Below are 21,383 nucleotides of genomic sequence, written 5' to 3' on the forward strand. Positions count from 1 at the left end.
ACAGGTGCAGTTAATACAGGTAATGAGTGGAGAACAGGAGGGCTTCTTAAAGAAAAACTAACAGGTCTGTGAGAGCCGGAATTATTACTGGTTGGTAGGTGATCAAATACTTATGTCATGCAATAAAATGCAAATTAATTATTTAAAAATCATACAATGTGGTTTTCTGGATTTTTGTTTTAGATTCCGTCTCTCACAGTTGAAGTGTACCTATGATAAAAATTACAGACCTCTACATGCTTTGTAAGTAGGAAAACCTGCAAAATCGGCAGTGTATCAAATACTTGTTCTCCCCACTGTATATAGTGAAGTGATATAAAGTGCACGCCGCCACATTTGCGCATGCAATTGAAGTGTGTGCGCTACTAGCGTACTATAACAGCTGATTGGACAGGAAAGTTCATTTTTCTGAAGTGAGAGACTTTTTATTTCGTAACAAGCTACAATAATAACAACGTTAGAATAATGACACTGACATATACTCTGACAACATCTCATCTGACAGCAGCTACTGAATCAGTACAGCGCGTTTTTCTCAGGCTATCTGACAGAAGTGTCAACCGCTTTCACGCAAGTCTTTCAAAATAAAAGTCTTGCATTAGCAAAAACATTTAGAATTTATGTTTTTTTGTTGATGACGTTGTTTATTTGACTGCACACTCCGCAACCCACTCAGAACGATCTATACAGGTGGAGCTGGGGAAGGTGGAGGGTTTCTGAAAGTTGAACAGCAAGCTCATTGGCTGCTGATACAGCAGGAAACAATTAATGTGATTGCAAGGAGATTGAGTTTAGGACCTATCAGCATTTGGCATCCAGAGTTTCATGACAGAATCTTTGTGCTGATTAATATTTTTGTGGAAACTGTGATAAAATAGAAAGTTCAAAAGAACAGCATTCAGAATAGAAATCTATTGACCATATGCGCCAGAGAAATAAGCGAGCAGCCATCTTTAGAATGTTGTGTTTGAACTTTTTATGGGGTATCTCATTATATTTATGACATAGGTGTCGAAGAGAATTTACTTATTGTAGAGTTAATGAAAGTTATCATGAGCATTGTCATGTTTGAAGCGGATGTCAAATGTCAGCTGACCGGGAAGATTTCAAAACAAACAGCTCATTCATAAATTCGTAAGATCTTACCTTCATGTTGTGGAAATACAAGCTGGAAGACAGAACACAACGAACGCAGCGCTGAAAAGGGTCGGGGCTACACAATGTCTATGAATCAAAAGTCTTTACAGTCACTTTTGATCAATTTAATGTATTCTTGCTGAATAAAGTATAAATTTCTCTAAACTAAATATTTTATGAATGTACAAAACTAAAAAGTGTGGGCTGCCTCCCCCTTTTTTCTTTTTAGACAGTCTAGGACAAGTATGATATCTCACATATTTCAGTGATATCTGTCATGTAGTAGGGACATTTTATGCATGGTATTCTGAATAAATTGTTTTTCAACAAATGTATAATTATACAATGGACAATGGATGGGATTCAGAGTATTATGAAACCACTGGGGAAAAGAGGTCAATAGCTTTATGCATTCAGGAGCGATATAGAGAGTGCAAATGTGTACTTGCATGTGTCTGCACACGTGTAAGTACTGTACATATACTGTATAGACATGTTGCTGTAAAGTTTCAGATATCAGATAGCAGTTACACACAGAGTGGTTTAATGCTGACTTGTTCTGTCTTACAGGGTTGAAACAGTAAACCTTGGGAATGCAAACCTCGCCACCTGTGCTGACCTGATCCGCTGCTCTTTCTTAGAAGCTCTTGCTTTCTAACCACACTCTCCAATCTTCTTCCCCGGTTTGCTCACATGGCATCGTTTGATGCACGCAATGGCAAGGCAATGTTAGGAGTGTTTGTGTTTTGTAGCAGTCATAAGATTAAACATGTGCATGTGATTTTCTTTTCTTAAATGTGTTCGATTATATCCCAATGACACCTACTTGAAGTGTGAACTTGTGAAAAAAAAGTTTGTAGTTTTACAGTCTAACAGAAGCTAAGTGCTGAAGGGGGAAATTAATGACACATACGGTTCTGGTGGCTTTTGGTGACGTTGTCGGAGTCCAGAGCGTGGTAGAAGTCATATGCAGATCGACCGAGAAGATCTTCAGGGCTGTAACCCATCAACTCAGTAACTCTGGAAAAGTGAGAGGCAACTAATATTAACACAGACATTAACACACACACACACACACACAGGATTGTTCTAAAGCTCTCAGTTATTTTCTTTGATCTGTACAAGATTAGTATGTTTTAAGCCAATTTAATAATGAGCCATTTCATGTGATTTGTTTGGCTGAGTTTTCAGAGACCTAGTGTTTATTGAGGGTGAATAATTAGAATTAATGAGAAATATTTAATATATCCTTATATTAAAGGATACTATGCATATGACAGAACTGTATATGGAGAAGAAGAAAAATAACACTGAACATTTTACACTTTACAAATTAAATTAGACCTGGTGAAGTAAAAAATTTGCTCTGTACTAACATCTTTATGAATGTACTAATTATTAATATAATAAATATATTTATTGTTAATAAAATCAATAGTTCTGACAATTGTTTGATAAGCCACACTTATTGCTGATAATAAACACACAACCACACGTTTCATTAATGAAAAAAGTGCGACATTGAAATAACACTTTTTATTTTTATTAGTTATTAAAAATTAATGGCTCATTCATTTCTTCCAATTTTTTTAAATTATTTTTACATAACATTTTCCTCTTCATGGTTAAAGTCATTTTTACTCTTTAATCAAGAGCACAAGGCAATGTGTGATTGTGTGTAATGAATGTGACGGGTATTATTTGGTTATGAAAGTGTGCGTTTGGTGTATTGAGCTGATCCTTGTACTGAAGTTACATAATGCCAGACAGCTGCAGGTCACTGACTCTGTATGCATGAGTGTGTCTGCAGGCTTCTGTTCATTAAAGAGCCCTCTATTCTCCTGTCATTGAACTAACCACCTCTGAGCTGATGAGGCAAAAGAGACACACACACACACACACACACACACACACACAGCCATGTTTATGTGATTTGTGAGGACATTCCATAGGCGTAATGGTTTTTATACTGTACAAACTGTATATTCTATCCCCTTACACTGCCCCTATCCCTAAACCTACCCATCACAGGAAACATTCTGCATTTTTACATTTTTAAAAAAACACTGCTTAGTATGTTTTTAAAGCCATTTCATGTCATGAAAACAAGTACACACACACCTACACAAAAACAGGTGTTTTTTCCATCATCTATGAGAAAAATGGGAAAAACAGTTTAAAAGCCATTTTGAAATACAAAAAATAAGTTGTTTAATGAAGGCCTTGGACTCCTCTTTCCCTAGACGCGGTGCTCCAAAAATGAAATAACCATGTTTCAGACCAATCTTCTCTAAATTTGTGTGCGCTGACATCATAATAATGACCATAATTACCACTGGATATGTGGTTGAGTAAGTGAAATTACTCTACTTTTCTCTTATTCTGAAGGTGACATTAGTCAGAGCTCTTCTTGGAAGCAGGGACTGCTACTATGGAACTTTTCAACATTTAACCAATCATTACGTCCATTAAACATGTCAAATCCGGTCTTTAATAAAATGTTTTTTTTTTTCATTCCCTTATATAAGCTTTGCAGACAAACAGTCCATTATCCAACATGTATGCAGGCCAATTACATGGCACTATATTTTTGGCACCCATTCGTAAGATCCCTTAATGCCTCTCTCTGTTAACTTCATCAGCAGGGAAGCAGGTTTAGCGTTGTGGTCTGGCGTTGTGATTATTTGGCGGGGCATTAATCACAGAAAACATAACGGCAAACACTTTGGACTATGTGTGTACTGTGTAGGGAAGTGAGTTCATTGTCGGAAGAGTCAAGATGAAATATAACGGTGTAAACAATGCCTGTAATGTTCAGTGATGCTACTGAAAGTCAAACATTTCCACAACGACACATGCTCGGGCCTGGAGTGTCAACCGCATTTAACTTGACCAATTAAGTGTTTTGCTTTGTGCTCATTTACATATTTGTCCTGCTGCAGATGGTGACCTTTATATTTTGGCTCATGGTACGTATGGGTGTACTTTTTATTTATACATAATTTGTTGTAAAGAATTTTTTCATCTTACCAGTGTTGTTATCGCTAACTAAAACAAATCAATCAAAAATCCTTTTCATTAATTAAAATAAAGCTGAAATAGAATAAAAAATGAAGATGAAAAACCTAAAACCACAATTACCTTGGCAACTAACTGAAATAAAGTTTAAGCTTAAGTTGAAGTAAAATTTAAGATAAAAAGAAATAATGTAAAAAAAATATATATAATAATAATAATAAAAAAAATGACAAAAGCACATACATTTACTAAATTGCTTATTTAATGTTAAAGGGTTAGTTCACCCAAAAATTAAAATTCTGTCAGTAATTACTCACCCTCATGTTGTTCCAACCGCGTAAGACCTTCGTTCATCTTCAGAACACAAATTAAGCTATTTTTGATGAAATCTGAGCCATGTCTTACTCCTCCATAGGCTTCTATGTGACCGAAACTTGCTGGCCCAGAAAAGTTATTAAAGAGATCATTAATATAGTCCAAGTGACTCCAGTGGCTCAATCTTAAGTATATCAAGCGACGAGAATACTTTTTGTGCGCAAAAAACAAACAAAAATAACGACTTTATTCCACTATTCATTTCCTTCTCTCTGGACCTCTAGTTGGTTCGCGTAGTGTTTTTGCGCAGCGCGTCTGTGTTACACGTCACCACGTAGGCTCACTATTGGCCGACGCCGGTCATGTGTGTGATGCGTGATGACGTGCAACACAGACGCGCAGCGCAAAAACACTACGAGGCCCAGAGAGAAGGAAATGAAAAGTGGAATAAAGTCGTTATTTTTGTTTGTTTTTGCGCACAAAAAGTATTCTCGTCGCTTGATATACTTAAGATTGAGCCACTGGAGTCATTTGGACTATATTATCGATCTCTTTAATAACTTTTCTGGGCCAGCAAGTTTCGGTCACATAGAAGCCTATGGAGGAGTGAGACATGGCTCAGATTTCAACAAAAATATCTTAATTTGTGTTCCGAAGATGAACGAAGGTCTTACGCGGTTGGAACAACATGAGGGTGAGTAATTACTGACAGAATTTTCATTTTTGGGTGAACTAACCCTTTAAATGCTAATATTAATTGCTAGGCAATTTTATGCTAGAACTTTTTTTTTTGTATCTTAAGAGTACCCTTTATTGATGGTGTGTAGCATCAGAAATGTCCTGTCATTAACAGGAATTGGGCCCTATCATACACCCTGTGCAATGCAGCGCCAGGCGCGACACAAGTGTTTTCTGCTAGTTTCAGCCTAATGCAGTTATCAGTTTCATGTCCTGCGCCACGTAGTTTAAATAGCAAATGCATTTGCGCCCATTTGTTCGCCCATGGGCGTGCTGGTCTGAACACGAGGTGTGTTCAGGCGCATTGTTGGCACGTTGTTATTTTGAGGCAACTGAAATAGACTGTGCCATTGACCAACAAAAACCTGGTCTAAAGTCAATGACACAACATTTGTTTTTGTCATTTAAAGGGCGAATTAGTAATATGCGCCAATAGGCGGGTCCACAACGCACATACACTCTGCTTATTACACACACAGGGACGGGCAGCAGCACACAAACATGCCAAATGTTAAAATTAAAAGGATAAAAATATTATTATTGTGTACATAAAGATATGATACGGCTTGTCCCGTAGATGGTCTGCTTGCGCACTTTAACCTCGCGCACGAGCAGATCCGTTTCCTCTCTGGAGACGCTTTCAGTCTTTCCGCTTGCAAATTCCGCCATGTAAATAGTGAATGGCGCGAGCGCAACTGGCTTTTAAAGGGAATGGGAGATGCGACTCTGCTTGGTTTATTTCACATTACGCCCAAAACACACCCATTACTCATTAAGAGAATAGGGACAACCCTTTTAGACAATGCGCCGACCATTTTTCCCGTCGTTAAAGTAGCAAAAGTGGATTCTGACACGCCCTAAGTGCACTTGCGCCCTGCGCTTTAGACCATATGCTTAGATCGTTAAAATAGGACCAATGTGTTTATGTTTACCATTAATGAGTGTCAATTGATAATACAATTTACTCAAACTGCACATGTACTCCGAATGCAGGTTTGTGTGTTTGGAGAGGGGAGTTACCTGTCATCACAGTAAGTAAACTTCATGTCCATGCTGTGGCGGCTCAGAAACGCCATGCTGTCGAGCGGTGTGTCGATGTTTGATGGATGGGCAATGGGCTCGCACATCATGACCACACAGGTGAGCGGCGGCTCTTTAAAACCACAGAGCACTCGTGTGGGACAGCTGTTACACACCTTCAGGTGCCCTGTGCAGTGCAGGACCTGCAAGAACAACCATTATCTTTATGTGTTACAAAAAGCCAGACTCCAGGTCAGCGCTTGTCCTAAAAGAGAAGTTATTCACCTTCCAGCCGGCTGACTTGAGGTTGACTGTACGCCCACGATTCGTGACTGTGCATTTCATTCTCATGAAGAAATCCCTCTCAGTGTTCAGCTCCTTGCCTTTCTTTCCCATGCCTGCAGATTAACACACACAGACGTTTACTTAGCTTTCTAAATGGGGACATTCCACAGACAAAATGGTTTTTATATTGTACAAACTAGGGCTGAACGATATTCTGTTTTAACATCGACATCGCGATGTGCGAATGAGCGATAGTCACATCGCCGGAACATGCGATGTGAAGGGTAACGTTAGTAGCACACAGTAAACACGAGATTGTTGTATGGCTTTTTGCTGGGGTGACATACGCGTTCCGCGTGCCTGCACAGTGATTGGTTCGCTGTGCCGCAGCTCACCGCGCTCACAGCCAACATTCACTGGCAATCCTATAGCTAAAAATGCGCTACGAAGAGGATCCGCCGCAAAAAAGTCAAAATCAGCTATTTGGGACTAGCCTATTTCGTCTACAAAAAGGAGGATGTTGACCAAAAAGAGGTAGGCTACTTTGCTGGAGTGTTATAAAGTTGTGGATGTTTTTTTTTTTTTAAAGTCGTTTATTTTTCGTGTTCGCATTTATGAGGAAAAAACAATGTTATTAAGGACGCGACCGTTATGAAAGCGGCAGTAAAAGACTGCTTTAAACCTTTCACAGATACCTCAAACAGAAAGCACACAGCCTTTCTTTAAAACGAATTTCGTTTCGTATTAATTGTATCTTAATTTTAATCAGTATTTCATTATCCAATTTCCTGGATTTAATAAATAAATATTAAATAGCCTATAGCAGCCAGCGCCTGAACTGGAGATTATAAGCTATCATCCATGAACCGCAACTCAGCATAAAAGGTAGCCTACTCGCCTCACACACCTAATAATAATAATAATAATAATAATAAAATAGAAATATTACTATTATCTACAGAAATCTCTACTTTTAAACAGAACCATTAAAAAAAAAAAAAAAAATAGCCTAATCTGTATGAAAAGTGCATTTCTCCCGATCACTGCTGCGAAGATCGCGAGTCAGTATTGTCAACTTAATCTTTACAGAAAACACTTGTTTATTAATAAACAATTAAAATGTCACATCGCAATATTTTACATATTATTAATCATTACTTTTGCTGGTTATAGGTGCCGTTTACATGAACGCGTCACTGAATCAGCACAGAAAACATAATTTTTCGGGTCCTAGAACCTGAAGAACGTTAGGTCCTGTGAAGAACGTTCACCGAATTCTGAGAGAAATATGTTTCTGGAATAAAATATTAAGTGGCCTTTTTTTTACTTGTAATGAAGCATTGCTTATTAGTGAAATTATTAATAACATGGAATGGTAATTATTGACTTTAGCCTGGATTGATGGCTCGCAATATCGCGATATATATCGTTGGGAAAAAAATATCGCAATGTAATTTTTTTCCAATATCGTGCAGCCCTAGTACAAACTGTATATTCTATCCCCTTACAGTAACCCTCCCCATCCCATAAAACTTTCTGCATTTTTAAAAAACCTTTAATTACTTCATTTGTAAACCAGTTTTACAAATGGGGAGGTTTTTGGTTCCCAAAATCACTCACACACACACACACGTTAGAAATACCAGGGAAACATTCCTAGCATTCTTCTTGTGTGCATACAGAAGCTTAAACTCAACAGAAATATTTAGTTTTTCCGGTTCTCAAATTCCAAAACACTTTCGGCTTTTGATATTATCGCTTTTATACAAATAAATGTGAAAGCTAAATCCAAACATAGTTAATCATGTTTAATTTATATAGCGTCTTTCCTGAGCTCAAGGGTGCTTCACCATAAATCATACAGTCCTACAGTCATATGGACAATCGCCTAGCACATATGGATTAAGCGGTTAAATCCAAGTCTTGTGAAGAGAGATACAATCAGTTTGTATGATGAACAGATTTAATTTAGACTTATTTAGGACGACTTTATTACCTTTTGGATTACAAAACATGGATTGAACCGATTGACATTATTGGATCTTCAAGGTTTTGGTTACCTGGACTTTTAATGGAAGGACAGAAACCTCTCAGGTTTCATTAAAGGGGTCATCGGATGCAAAATTCACTTTTATATGGTGTTTGCATATAAATGTGTCTTTGCAGTGTGTGGACACAATGAAAAAAATCCATTCACTCCTTTTTTTTTTTAATCCTCAAAATGTCTAAACACTCAATAATCAAGCCGTTTGGATTTTCTGACCAATATGATGTCATATTGCTCATGCTCCGCCCACAACCGCTGACAGACTGTCCCGTATTAGCATATTTCCCCCTCAGCCATTTGTATACTGTCTGCCAAAGCAGCACTTTGTGTCTTGTGTCGACACGCCCCATGGAAGAGAGGGGTGGGGTGAGCAGTCGCTCATTATCATTTAAAGAGACATACACCGAAACGGGTCGCTGTGAACAGAGCTGTTTTTGAGGAGGTAAAAAGGGGGTTATTTTACACAACTATTGAGGAATTTTAACCAAAGTATGTTACAAACTTTACATGAAGACCCTAAAGACTCATACCAACTTGTGGAAAATGGGCATCCGATGACCCCTTTAAAATATCTTAATTTGTGTTTCGAAGATTAACCAAAGTCTTATGGGTTTGGAACTGATGTAAATAACAGAATAAAAATAAAAAAAATAGATAAACTAACCCCAAGAAACACTGTGTTCCACAGAAGAGAGAAAGTCATACAGGTTTGGAATGACATAAGGGGAGTAAATGATGATTGATTTTCAGTTTTGGGTGAACCATCCCTTTACATATCTATAAAAAATATCTATTATCCATTGAAATCTCTAGATATTTCAAAGCCCATGAGTTCAGCCTTAACGACAAAGTCAGAGACACCATGAGGTCAGAGTTCCACTGCTGGTCAATCATTCATCAACAGCTGCGAAAGAGGGTCTTGGTTTAACCACACGCGACCACATGACATTCTCAAAATTACCAACTCAAAGTGCTGCAAAGTTTCATCATAGTGAAGGTGGCAAACACCTGAAAAAGCACAATGAAACTTGACCTTAACAGAGGAGAGATGTTGAAAGTAGCATGCAGAGAGGGGTATGAAAGTGTGGAGGTCAAATAAAGGATACACAGAATAAAAGGGGAAGGGGTTGTGTGTCTGTTTTTTGAAGGCATGATTGTTTTTTCTTCACATAGCTAATCCTCTCCTATGAAGCTATGTGTTTTCTTTACATTAGGCCTTTACATACTTGTTTTTGTATTTCTGAAAGTCTGTTTATAGAAGCGATAAGAAAGTTTCTTGAGAGGCACATATGTTCAACTCGCTCCAGCTCCTCTTCCTCTAAGTTGATTTGAACTAAAGTGGTTTTACGCATAAAGGAGAAAAGCCCTTAAGAAAGCGTGTGAAGTAGATGTTACATGCAGAGGTCATGCTAAACTATGCTCTGAAATGTTGGATGTTTTCACACTAGAGCTTTTGGTTGGTAATTTAGAGTTTGGTCTGTTTGGTTGGTGTGAATGCGGTTTTCCAGCACCAGCGAACTGCACCAAAGTCCATTCAAAAGGAATAAATGTATCAATAAACCTGGTTTGGTAAAATGTGAAATGGACTCAACAGCAGGGGTACTAAAGCTGAAACTAAAACTTAAAAAAAAGAAAGTTGTTACTTGAAATAAAATCAATGTTAACTGGGAAAAATATACATATATATACACACACACACACACACACACACAATTACTAAAACTGAAATAAAAATTAATAACAACTGCAGACACTAAAAAACTAAAACACACAACAAAACTACAAAAAAAATTCTTAAAGGCAGGGTAGGTAGAAATGGTCTAAAAATTTTATTTTTCAAATTTGTTTAAACTTTATGTACATATCAATACATAATTAAAATGTAAGTACTCTGAAAAAGAAAGTATCAAAATCGAGTGTCTGTAGACCTCTCACGACTGTTTTAAAGACATCTCATTATTTCCATTCACTCCACCCCCTCATTTCTGTGCTTCTTCCAAAGCCACGCCCCCAAAACACATGAACGCGCGACTCCAACCGCTACGACAATTCACCATGACGTCACAACAGTAATAGACGTTCTTCCGGGTGGCAAAAGCCAAAGCGTTCCTATGACAACGCTAGTAAATTGCTTGGAAAGGAGGCCCACCGTCAACAGTAAAAATGTAATAAAAAAAAAAAATTTAATTAAATATAATGCATTTTTTTTATCATAATAACAACTGTGTTTAATGATATAAGTAAAAAATATGATAAATATGTAATATAGTAGGCCTACACATAATTAGCAAAATACTCTCTATAGCTCTTTTTTCTAGCCAAAATAACGTGCTATATAGCCTATCATGGTAATTAAATGGCTTTCCTGAGGTAAATGTTATGTGACAATTGTTCTCCAGCTGTTATATCGACCTTTGCGCGGTTGAAAAACACTGATTGGTCGATATTATGTATGAGGAATATACATTTAGGTAAGTTGCGTGAGAAAATGGATGTGTAGTGAGAGCGTGTGAAAAGTGACAATTGTATGAGGCGCCACGTAGGATTTAAATCAAACTTCGCTTATCAATACATACATAACACAATACAATTATAAATTACTCGCATATACATTTATTGGATGTTCAAAATACATATTTGAAATACTCGTGCACACTAATATGAAATCCATACCAATACATATTATGTTAGTAATGAATGCTTGTGAATAACTTGCATATAGGCTACATATAAACTTGACGCACGCATACACCTATAAATACTTAAACTTCCATGCATATACACCTATAAACACTCGTCTCGCACATACATATACACTCGCAGCACGCAGACACACCTATAAACACTCGCACAGACGCACATTCATATAAACTCGATGCGCATACACATCCATAAAACACTCGCGCATACAAAATAAAACGTGGATGCATGCTTTAGTTGTGTAGGCTATGTATGCGAGTATTTATGCGTGCGTCAAGTTTATATACAATATTCACAAGTGTATGCATTTATTACTAACATTGCTATGAATTTCATATTAGTGTGCACGTGTAGGCTATTTCATATGTATTTTGAACATCCAATAGTATATGTATATGCGGGTAATTTATAGGTGTATATGCACGTGTGTTATGTATGTATTGATAAGCGAAGTTTGATTTAAATCCTACGTGGCGCCTCATACAATTGCGTGAGTCTCACGGTCAGTTGCTATAACCTCCTCACCCACAGGAAATCGATAAAACCCTACACCTTTTGCTGTATATCTGGCAGCGCAACCCCAAACACAACACTTTTTCATCATCGTTTCAACTTTGATCAACAACAATGTTTTTAACTGTAACTGTTGCAGTCGCCGGCTGGATCTCTTCAGTTAGTCAGTGGAAGCCGCTCGCGTTCTGCCACCCGGCAGATTGTTTACAAACATTCTGAAAAGGCCCTGAGACAAGCGGAGGGAAAGGAGCATGCAGTGACATCATGTCACTTTAGATTGCTCTTTCTCTGCCATTGTTTTGGTATTCCTAGGTTCAGTGCCTTCTTCTTCTTCTTCGATAGATTTTATTGGCAGCTTGCAAACATAGTGCATTACCGCCATCTACTGGACGGAGGTGTGATCAGGTTCCGTGCCTCTCGCACTCCTCAAATCAAACGGTCGCGCGCAAGTGGGCAGGTGCTGTGTGGCAAAAGGGTGGTTGCCATGGTTGCGAGAGAGTGACAGTCGCCTAAGCCAATCCTTTGATTCGTCCCGAATCGAAATAATGAGCTGTGTTTAATACAGATTAAACGGTCTAGAGTCACTTGATTTTTATACTCTTTTTTTCAGAGTTCTTACATTTTAATTATGTATTGATATATATAGAAAGTTTTAACAAATTTGGATCTTTAATTTTTTATAAATCCTACCTACCCTGCCTTTAATGAAAAATATACAAAAAATAAAAACGAATTTAAACTATTAATAAAAACTATAATGACTATCAGGAAAATGACACTGCTCAACCGAACATGGTCTTCTCACCGAATGAAAAGACAAACTGAAAATTCTAAAAACTTGCGATTTACACACATGTAGTCAAAGTACATTTCTGCCATCTCCATCTCTCTCAAAAGTTCTACTCATCTGCATGTGTTCATTGAAGAACTATTTTGGCTAAACTGATCATGTTTCTAGTTCCGAGTAACAAATTTTACCATGCAGATTTTTCCATGAAAACATCACAGAAATGTAACAGATTTTTTTTTGTCAGGGCCTGTATATAGGCGGACTTCTCCATATTACTCCATTTATCTTCTTCTATTTGACTGGCTGATATTGCGTAGTTGCTCTTGGAGTCAATTGTTATATTTGTGATAACGCAATGAAACATGTCAAATAGTGCAGACATAATTTTTGGATCTGGCTGTCATACAAAGAAATTATAAACGCATGCAAAAACAAGACAGAACCAACTAAATATTAATAACTCATTATGTTGTTGTCAATGTTTTTGCATAGTAAAAGAAAACCTGGAGCTGTAGTTTGCCTTTTTTGCCAAATAATTTTGTAATAATAATACCTTAACCAAGTTAAGTGTTTTGATCTTCACTCATATTTAGAATATTTTCCTCATATTTGAATGGTTTAATCAAACTTTGGAACAAACAGGGTCATGAAAAACATACTGTACAGCAGGATTTGAAACTAGTGAGGCTGAATAAAGAAAAGTGACATACCGGCTTTGAGGCTGAGGTTCTCGCGGATCTCTTCATGGTCACAGGGGTGAGTGAAATCAAAGATGCTGTGCCCTGTTAGTTCCACCTACAGAGAAAGACATGCTGATGATGGGTAAATCTCATGAAAGCTCTCATTATATAACACCACTGGTCAAAAGTCTGGGGTCTGATTTTTTGTTTGAGAGAAATTAATACTTTTATTCAGCATAAAGGGCATATTAAAGTGATCAAAAGTGGCACTAAAGACTTTTATATTGCTTTTATAAATGTAACTTTTATAAATAACTTTTATAAAATCTGTTTCTAGATCACCAAATCAGCATATTACAATGAAGTAAAGATGTGAGTAATGACTGCGGAAAATTCAGTTTTGCCATCATAGGAATAAATTACATTTTAAAATATATTAAAATAGAAAACAATATTTTATATAACAATATTTTAAAATATTGCTGTTTTTACTGTATTTTTGTTCAAATAAAGTCTTGGTGAGCATAAAAGGCTTCTTTCATAAACACTAAAACATATTAACAACCCCAAACCTCTGATCAGCAGTGACAACATGAATTATATTTTGCATAAAGAAAATTAAGCCTACTTTAGACTCGGTGATTCATTATTTAGATTATTTTAATGACCTTTTGCCTCAAAATATCTTGACACTTCTTGTAATTCCCATTATTTTCAAGGTTGATTCTAATTTAGTTCCTATTACTATAGTACAGTAAATGTTTTATATTATAACAGTAAAAAAATACTGTAATACAATAACATATTTAAAAATAAATTAAAAACAAATACGGACACAATGTACACTATTTTTACATAATATACCACTTTGTATTTTACAGTACTGAGAATTGCTAGTTTTACATACTGTATGTATTTATATTTTATGGTGAAATATGACCTGTACATGTTCTTGACAAGTTTTGTAAGATTCACAAACATTATGGATCTTTGATCTTTTTTATAATGGTCATTTATCTGATAAGAAATAGATAACAGGCCACAGTTCTTCAAAACAGCAGCCATGTGTAAGGAAGCAATTGGCAGCCAGGAGATAAATCCCAGAGCTTCTGTAAGGGTCCGAAAAAGTGACACATCCTTCCTCCAATACAGTGCTGGAAGGAAACGGGCTTGTGCTGTGGTTAATAATGGCATCTCGTCTGCCTAAGATTAATTGAACCCAGTGGAATTGAATGCTCAACAGACAAACAACTAATCATAACGTGACTAAAGGTGACTATCTGTCCGCATAGTGATTCCTTTCACTGCATGCGTTGCTGGGCCTCTGATACTCACCTGTGTGAGACCCATGAATTTGCTGATGTTCTCTGATAAGAAGATCATGTCTCCGTCTGATGTTACCACAGTAATGAAGCCGCCCAGTGACTTCAGATACCAACTGTCCATCAGTCTGTCTACATCTGTCGTCTCTGTGGCAGGAACGCAGCCTGCAACAAGGCACAAACACGAGAGTTTCAGAATGCATGTGCGCGTGTGAGTGTGTGCACAATCGCTAGTCTTGCTCTGGCTCTTAAATCCCTGGCTGACCGACGTCCAAAATAAACAACAGCAACTTCATCCTGCTACTCTGAACCCTCCCAACAACACTGACCTCCCTTCTGTCACTGCCCTCAGCTTCACACACACACACACACACACACACACACACACACACACACACACACACACACACACACACACACACACACACACACACACACACACACACACACACACACACACACACACACACACACACACACACACACACACACACACACACACACACACACACACACACACACACACACACACACACACACACACACACGTCTGGTTCGCTATCTTTGTAAGGACTCTCCATAGACGTAATGGTTTTTATACTGTCCAAACTGTATATTCTGTCCCCTTACACTAACCTGACCCCTAAACCTACCCATCATACAAAACATTATGCATTTTTACATTTTCAAAAAAACTCATTCTGTATGATTTATAAGCTTTTGTACCCATTGCTGGCTGGTCCCCACAATGTTTGACTAATGTACTATAAACCTGTAGTGTACACACACACACACACACACACACACACACACTACAAATACCCACATATACGGACACACAGACACCCACATGCCCTGCTGTATGATGGCACCAAATCTGTTCATTTCAATTTAAAGAGAAAAACTCCAGCTGTTACCCTGTGTGTGGAAAACCCACATCTGTGAGAAACACATGAGAAGGGGTTATGCAATCAAAGACAATATTTGTGGTTATGCTTATCCGGAGATCACACGCACTTTTGGAAAAACTTTGTAGTATAATGTATATTTGCATTGCCCTGTATTAGTACATACTCTAAGCGTATTCAATTTCTGATGCAAAAAAAAAAAAATTGTTCAGATGCAAAAACATCTAAGTGCCATCTGAAATTTTCTTCTAAAATGATCATTTTTATCAAGCTCGTATATTTAAGTTCAGTAATTTCACTTAGATGGCAATGAAAATGACCTATTAATTGTACAAGCTTGATAAAAATGATCATTGGAAACATTTTTTTTTTTTTATTGTAACTCTTATGTTGAGTGATGTCAAATAAGAACCGCATTGCATTAACTAGTAGACCCCACTGTATATATATAACTAAATTATAATATATGATTGCTTGTTTAAAAAAAAAAAAAAAAAAAAATTAAATAGTAATTGTGATAGTCAAATGATAATTTGGAAAAACCTAAATTCCTGACCGGTTGGTAATACCGCCACTAAAATGTGGACGGTGTGCCAGACTTTGGTTTGCCAGTACTGCAGTAGATCTGGCAGAGCTTCAGGCGGGAGGTGGAGTGGACAAGGACACGGAGAACAGAGCGGCTCCACACTGGGGGGTCGGAAGCCTGAGATTGCTCCAGTGTGCTTCCTCCAGATAAGAAACTTTCTCAAGGCCCATTGAGAGCCCAGGGCTGGATTTGAGCCGAGCCTAGAGAACGTGGCCCCGGGAGAATTAGAGTTACGTCTTTGAAGGGGTTCTTGCCTTGAGGCTTTCATTCTGAGATGAAACAAAACTGCACCCAAAATTGGGGTTGCAGAAATTGATCATCTGGAAGAGAAGTCAACTAATCTGAATGCATTGGTTGCTGAAAGACACGCATCTACAAGGGCAAATGATGATCTGAGCTGTAGAAATATTGACTATTGATATCTCAAGATCATGCAGAACATCTGGGAACTCTTTAGTCCACCAAGATTACAAGATGTTTTGCTTTACATAATATGGAGCGAAAAGGTATAAAAACAAAACGACACAACACAAAGCCCAACATCAAAAGACACAAAAAACCTCAAAACTCCAAACGATAAAAAAAACAAAAGACACAAAACCTAAACAAAACAACAAACGAAACAAAAACAAAACAAACGACACAAAAACAAAACCCCAAACGACACAAAAACAAAACAAACGACAAAAAAAGACACAAAACAAACAACACAAAAACAAAACAAACGACACAAAAACAAAACGACACAAAAACACAACACCAAACGACACAAAAACAAACGACACAAAAACAAAACAAACTACACAAAAAAACTACACAAAAACAAAACAAATGACACAAAAACAAAAACGACAAGACAAAACACAAAACAAACGACACAAAAACAAAACACCAAACGACACAAAAACACAACACCAAATGACACAAAAATACAACACAAAAAACAAAACCTTGTAGAAATTAGTTTCAACACAAATCTACAGACCTTTGAATTTTGAACAGAATTAACTAGAAGAAATGCCATCTTAAAGCCTCTTACTGATAAATGCAACAACAATCACCCCTATTCAGCCTAAAACGACATCAAATCCAAAATGCTATGAAATGATCATGTTTTGTTGTAACACTATTTGAGACTGTAAAGAATCCTAACCACGGTAGTATGGTGAGTCATTGATTTCAATGAGATTATATCTTGTCAACCATTATTTTAGAACACATTTTTAGAGCCGCCCATGGGCGAAAAGAGCGAATATAGATAATATCAAGTGAATGACTGAATCAGTTCTAAGCATCAGTGCAGTGGGAGTGTGGATCTTATGTAAAAAAGGTGTTTCCCATGCACCCTCAGCACGGGTAGGGTGATGGCGAGAGGAGGAGGGGGATGGATGGATGTGCGGCGCCAGGGTTGGCCTGTGTTTTGGCTGGCCTGCGATGGAGAGCGCCAGCCTTAAAGAAAGCACCAATCAGGCTTCCAGCACAGAGCTCGCAGACCTGCTGATAACACTATCTGATGTACCATCTCTTACTGACACGGCTGCTTTTCAATGTCTTCTTCCCCTCCCTCCCCTCCTTCTCTCTTTCCATTTCTGCATGTAGCATGAACCTGAGCATTTGACTGTCAAGTCACATCAAGTCCAACAGTCCAAACTGAAGGAACCGAGCCAATGCTGCATTCTAACTGCGTATTAATTGTGATCCCTGTCCTTTTAGTGTCTGTTGCAAATACAGAACGGAATGTCGAATGCAGGAGCTCCTTTGTCCAGCTTCCGGAGATTCTAATTTTATAAATCAAGACACACAAACAATACGAACACGCTCACATCCTCTTGCCATACCTGCTTTTGACAAAGAAACTTTCAAAAGACCTGGGGCCTGATGTACAAATGTTGCGAACGCACATTGAAATGTGCGTACGCAATTTTCCAGACACAAATCAGGATTTATAAAAAAAATAAACTTAGTGTAAATATGTGTCCGCGGACTCTAGACCCTTTATAAAGGGAATTTTGCACAGGTTCGGTCATACACATGGTTTATAAAACGTAGTTCAGCCAAAAATGGATATCCGGTCATCATTTTGTCACCCTCATGATTTTATTTCCTTCTGAGTGACACAAAACGAGATATTTTGCAGAAAGTTTTCATGAAATTTGAATGCTATGGTGGACTGAAATATTTTCAGAAAATAAATTCAGAATTAAATTTCAGTCTGTTTCTTACACAAAGCTTTCAGAAGACTTGGCAAACATAGTGCACAACTTGTATGGATTTTTATGATACTGTTATAGTTCTTTTATACCCTTTTTAGGAATCTGGCAGTCTGAATTAGAATCCAGGACAAAAGGAGCATTGTCAAAATTATGCTGAACTTCTCATTTTCCGTTTCATGGAAGAGAGAAGGAAAGAAACCCATACTTGTTGGGAACGACATGAGGGAAGTAAATGATAACAGAATTTACATTTTTGGGTGAACTATCACTTTAAAAATCACACACTCTTGAAGCTTACCGTACCCATTATTAATTATACTCTGTAGGTTTTCATTAAATTGTTTCATTCATGCAATCTTTGATTTATAAGATTAACACCTACAGCTAAAGATAATTAACCCAGACAGACTTACAGCAGGTCCAATATTCACTAACACAATTATATCCTTATATAAAGCACCTCCTCATTTGTATAATACAACAGTAACCGTAATGCAGTCTGACATTTCCTCATAAGTGAACCTAGATAAAAGATCAAACTAAAGGTTTAGCATTTGATTATCATCAGAGTGTGTATTTGCAAAGCGACTCCTACTTTGACGTGACATCTGTGATGTTGCGCTAACAGTGGAGTCACCCATTTGATAACCGTTATTTATCAAATTGCAAATATAACTGTAGTAACATGCACCAGTCAGTAGCTGTTTCCATCGCACGTCCTGATTTTGCTGAGTTAGCAAAATATTTTAGTTTAAACATATTTTGTTGATCCTGGAAAAACATTCCTGTCCCAAAATGTAATCCTAACCATATCCCACTCTACCCCTAAACCCCATAAGTCATCCCTAAAATCAGAGGGAAATGATGTAGAAGCACCTAACTCTGGTTGTAAGTCTAAACTTGACAAACTGTAAATGTATCCCTCAAATCTGATTGGTTGATTGGAATGTTGATCCAGGAACGTTGCACTTGGTAAAATCAGGTTCTGCATTTCCATCCACCTATTTTTATGCGTATTTCAGGATATCACTTTTTTTTTTAAACACGCTTGATGGAAACAGCAAGATGCAAATCAATTCTAAAAATGCGCATAAAAATCATAAGCGCTCAATTGAATTTTTTTTTAAATAATTCATCCGATAAGAGGACGTGCATAAACTACGATGGAAACATTACAGAATATGTGCAACAAAAACCTCACATGACTTTGCCTCAACAGTGGATGTAACTGGATGCAAAGAATCTCAAATGTTGGTTTGATCATTCTGAAATGCCTGAGCCAAAGTCTGTCATCAGAATGATTTAATATAACGGCCTCCCAGAAGCGTTTGGGATCTCCCCGAATCCCACAATTGCATTCTCAAATACCAGCATCTGAATGCAAGATAACATGACAGCGTGTATTGCGTTTCGTCGGCGCGCTCTGAGATGCAAGTCATTTGTGATGTACTGTAGCAGCAACCTCCATTTTTATTACAGATCAGTTGTGCCAAATTCCCAGGGAGTGACGTTTTTGTTCTCTTGAACACATGGGATGGAAACACTGCTTTATTCACAAATGTTTTATGCAAAATGTTACATTTGCGACATTGAACGGAAACATAGGAATTATTAAAAAGATGACTGATGAATGGCAGATAGAAAAAAATCATTATAAAAACCGGTCTTAACAAAATAAAGTGCATTAAAACTAAATTCAATAGTTTCTGTCAATGTCAAATCAATGTTGTGATGCCCAAAGGCAGCATATTATTATGATTACATATTATGATTAAATACAGTACAGTACTATGTTTATTCAGCCCAGTCACACGTGTGCATTTGGACATGTACCTGAGGTGAGGAGTTTGCGTGTCCGCAGGAAGCTGATGGCCAGTCTCATGATGGATGCTTTATCCAGGTGTGAGCTGATGCTGTGTGGGAGGGGAAGCTGGTGGGCAACTTCGTAGAACACCTCCGTCTCCTTACTCCGCCTGCAGCGCGCCGCATCACGAGACTTCTCCTTACGCCGCTCTGAGCTGCACCTACAATATGGAACAACATGAAACCATGAGATAAAAATGTTTCCATTTGTTGTAATTGATTTTTTGTTATAAAAATGTAAGAAAAAATATTTCGTAAAAATAATTGAAGGTCAATCCCAAAGAAAAGTTAACATTTTTCACTCATGTGTTTCTCCCTTAAAGGGATAGTTCACCCAAAAATGTTAATTAGCCCATGATATACTCACCCTCAAGTCATCCTAGGTGTATATGACATTTTTTTTTACGACAAATACAATCGGAGTTATATAAAAAAATGTCCTGGCTCTTCCAAGCTTTATAATGGCAGTGAATTGCTGTTTCTGTTTTGAAGTCCATAAAACTGCATCCATCCATCCATCATAAAAGTGCTCCACACGGCTCCGGGGGGTTAACAAAGGCCTTCTGGAGCGAATTGATGCGTTTATGTAAGAAAAATATCCATATTTAACACGTTACAAAGTAAAGTTCTAGCTTCCGGCCAACAAACATACGCTGTCTACTTGCACCTAAAGTGCAACTTACACAACTTGTGTCGTCGGAAGTAGTGCAGTGCGTCATGGCGTAGCGTAAATATCAGCAGAACGTCGCATTACTCGCATAAATTGTGCTTTAGACTTTAGTGAAATCCGTGTGTTTGTTTGGCCGGAAGCTAGTTATTTTACTTTATAAAGTTTTAAATAGGGATATTTTTCTTACACAAACGCCTTTATTAAACCCCCAGAGCCGTGTGGAGTTTGTTTATGATGGATAGATGAACTTTTATGGACTTCAAAACAGAAAAAGCCATTCACTGCCATTATAAAGCTTTGAAGAGCCAGGACATTTTTTTATATAACTCTGATTGTATTCTTCTGAAAGAAGATTGTCATATACACCTAGGATGACTTGAGGGTGAGTATATCATGGGCTAATTTTCAGTTTTGGGGGAACTATCCCCTTAAATCTGGTCAATGCCCTGATCTGGGCGTAATTAGTTATGGGTGAATCTCAATAAAAAATTTTTTTTTTTTTTTTTTTTTTTGCTTTTCAGCTGACTTGACATGCTTTTGACAAGTTTTGCGTCATTCTCTATATTCTCTAAGTTGTT

General features: G+C 37.5%; 1 protein-coding gene across 1 annotated transcript in view; it reads right to left on the reverse strand.

The window, feature by feature from the left end:
* epas1b (endothelial PAS domain protein 1b) overlaps nt 1-21,383 on the reverse strand; it is a 52,207-nt gene that overhangs the window by 16,259 nt on the left and 14,565 nt on the right. Inside the window, exons 2-7 of the mRNA XM_084390924.1 lie at nt 20,106-20,296; nt 14,579-14,730; nt 13,274-13,358; nt 6,514-6,626; nt 6,229-6,431; nt 2,051-2,157 (exon numbers count right to left, since the gene is read on the reverse strand). Of these exons, the coding sequence (XP_084247050.1) occupies nt 2,051-2,157; nt 6,229-6,431; nt 6,514-6,626; nt 13,274-13,358; nt 14,579-14,730; nt 20,106-20,296 (851 nt within the window). The remainder of the gene's footprint in view (nt 1-2,050; nt 2,158-6,228; nt 6,432-6,513; nt 6,627-13,273; nt 13,359-14,578; nt 14,731-20,105; nt 20,297-21,383) is intronic.

The sequence above is a fragment of the Rutilus rutilus genome, assembly GCF_951802725.1.
Source record: "Rutilus rutilus genome assembly, chromosome: 20".
Lineage (NCBI taxonomy): Eukaryota > Metazoa > Chordata > Actinopteri > Cypriniformes > Leuciscidae > Rutilus > Rutilus rutilus.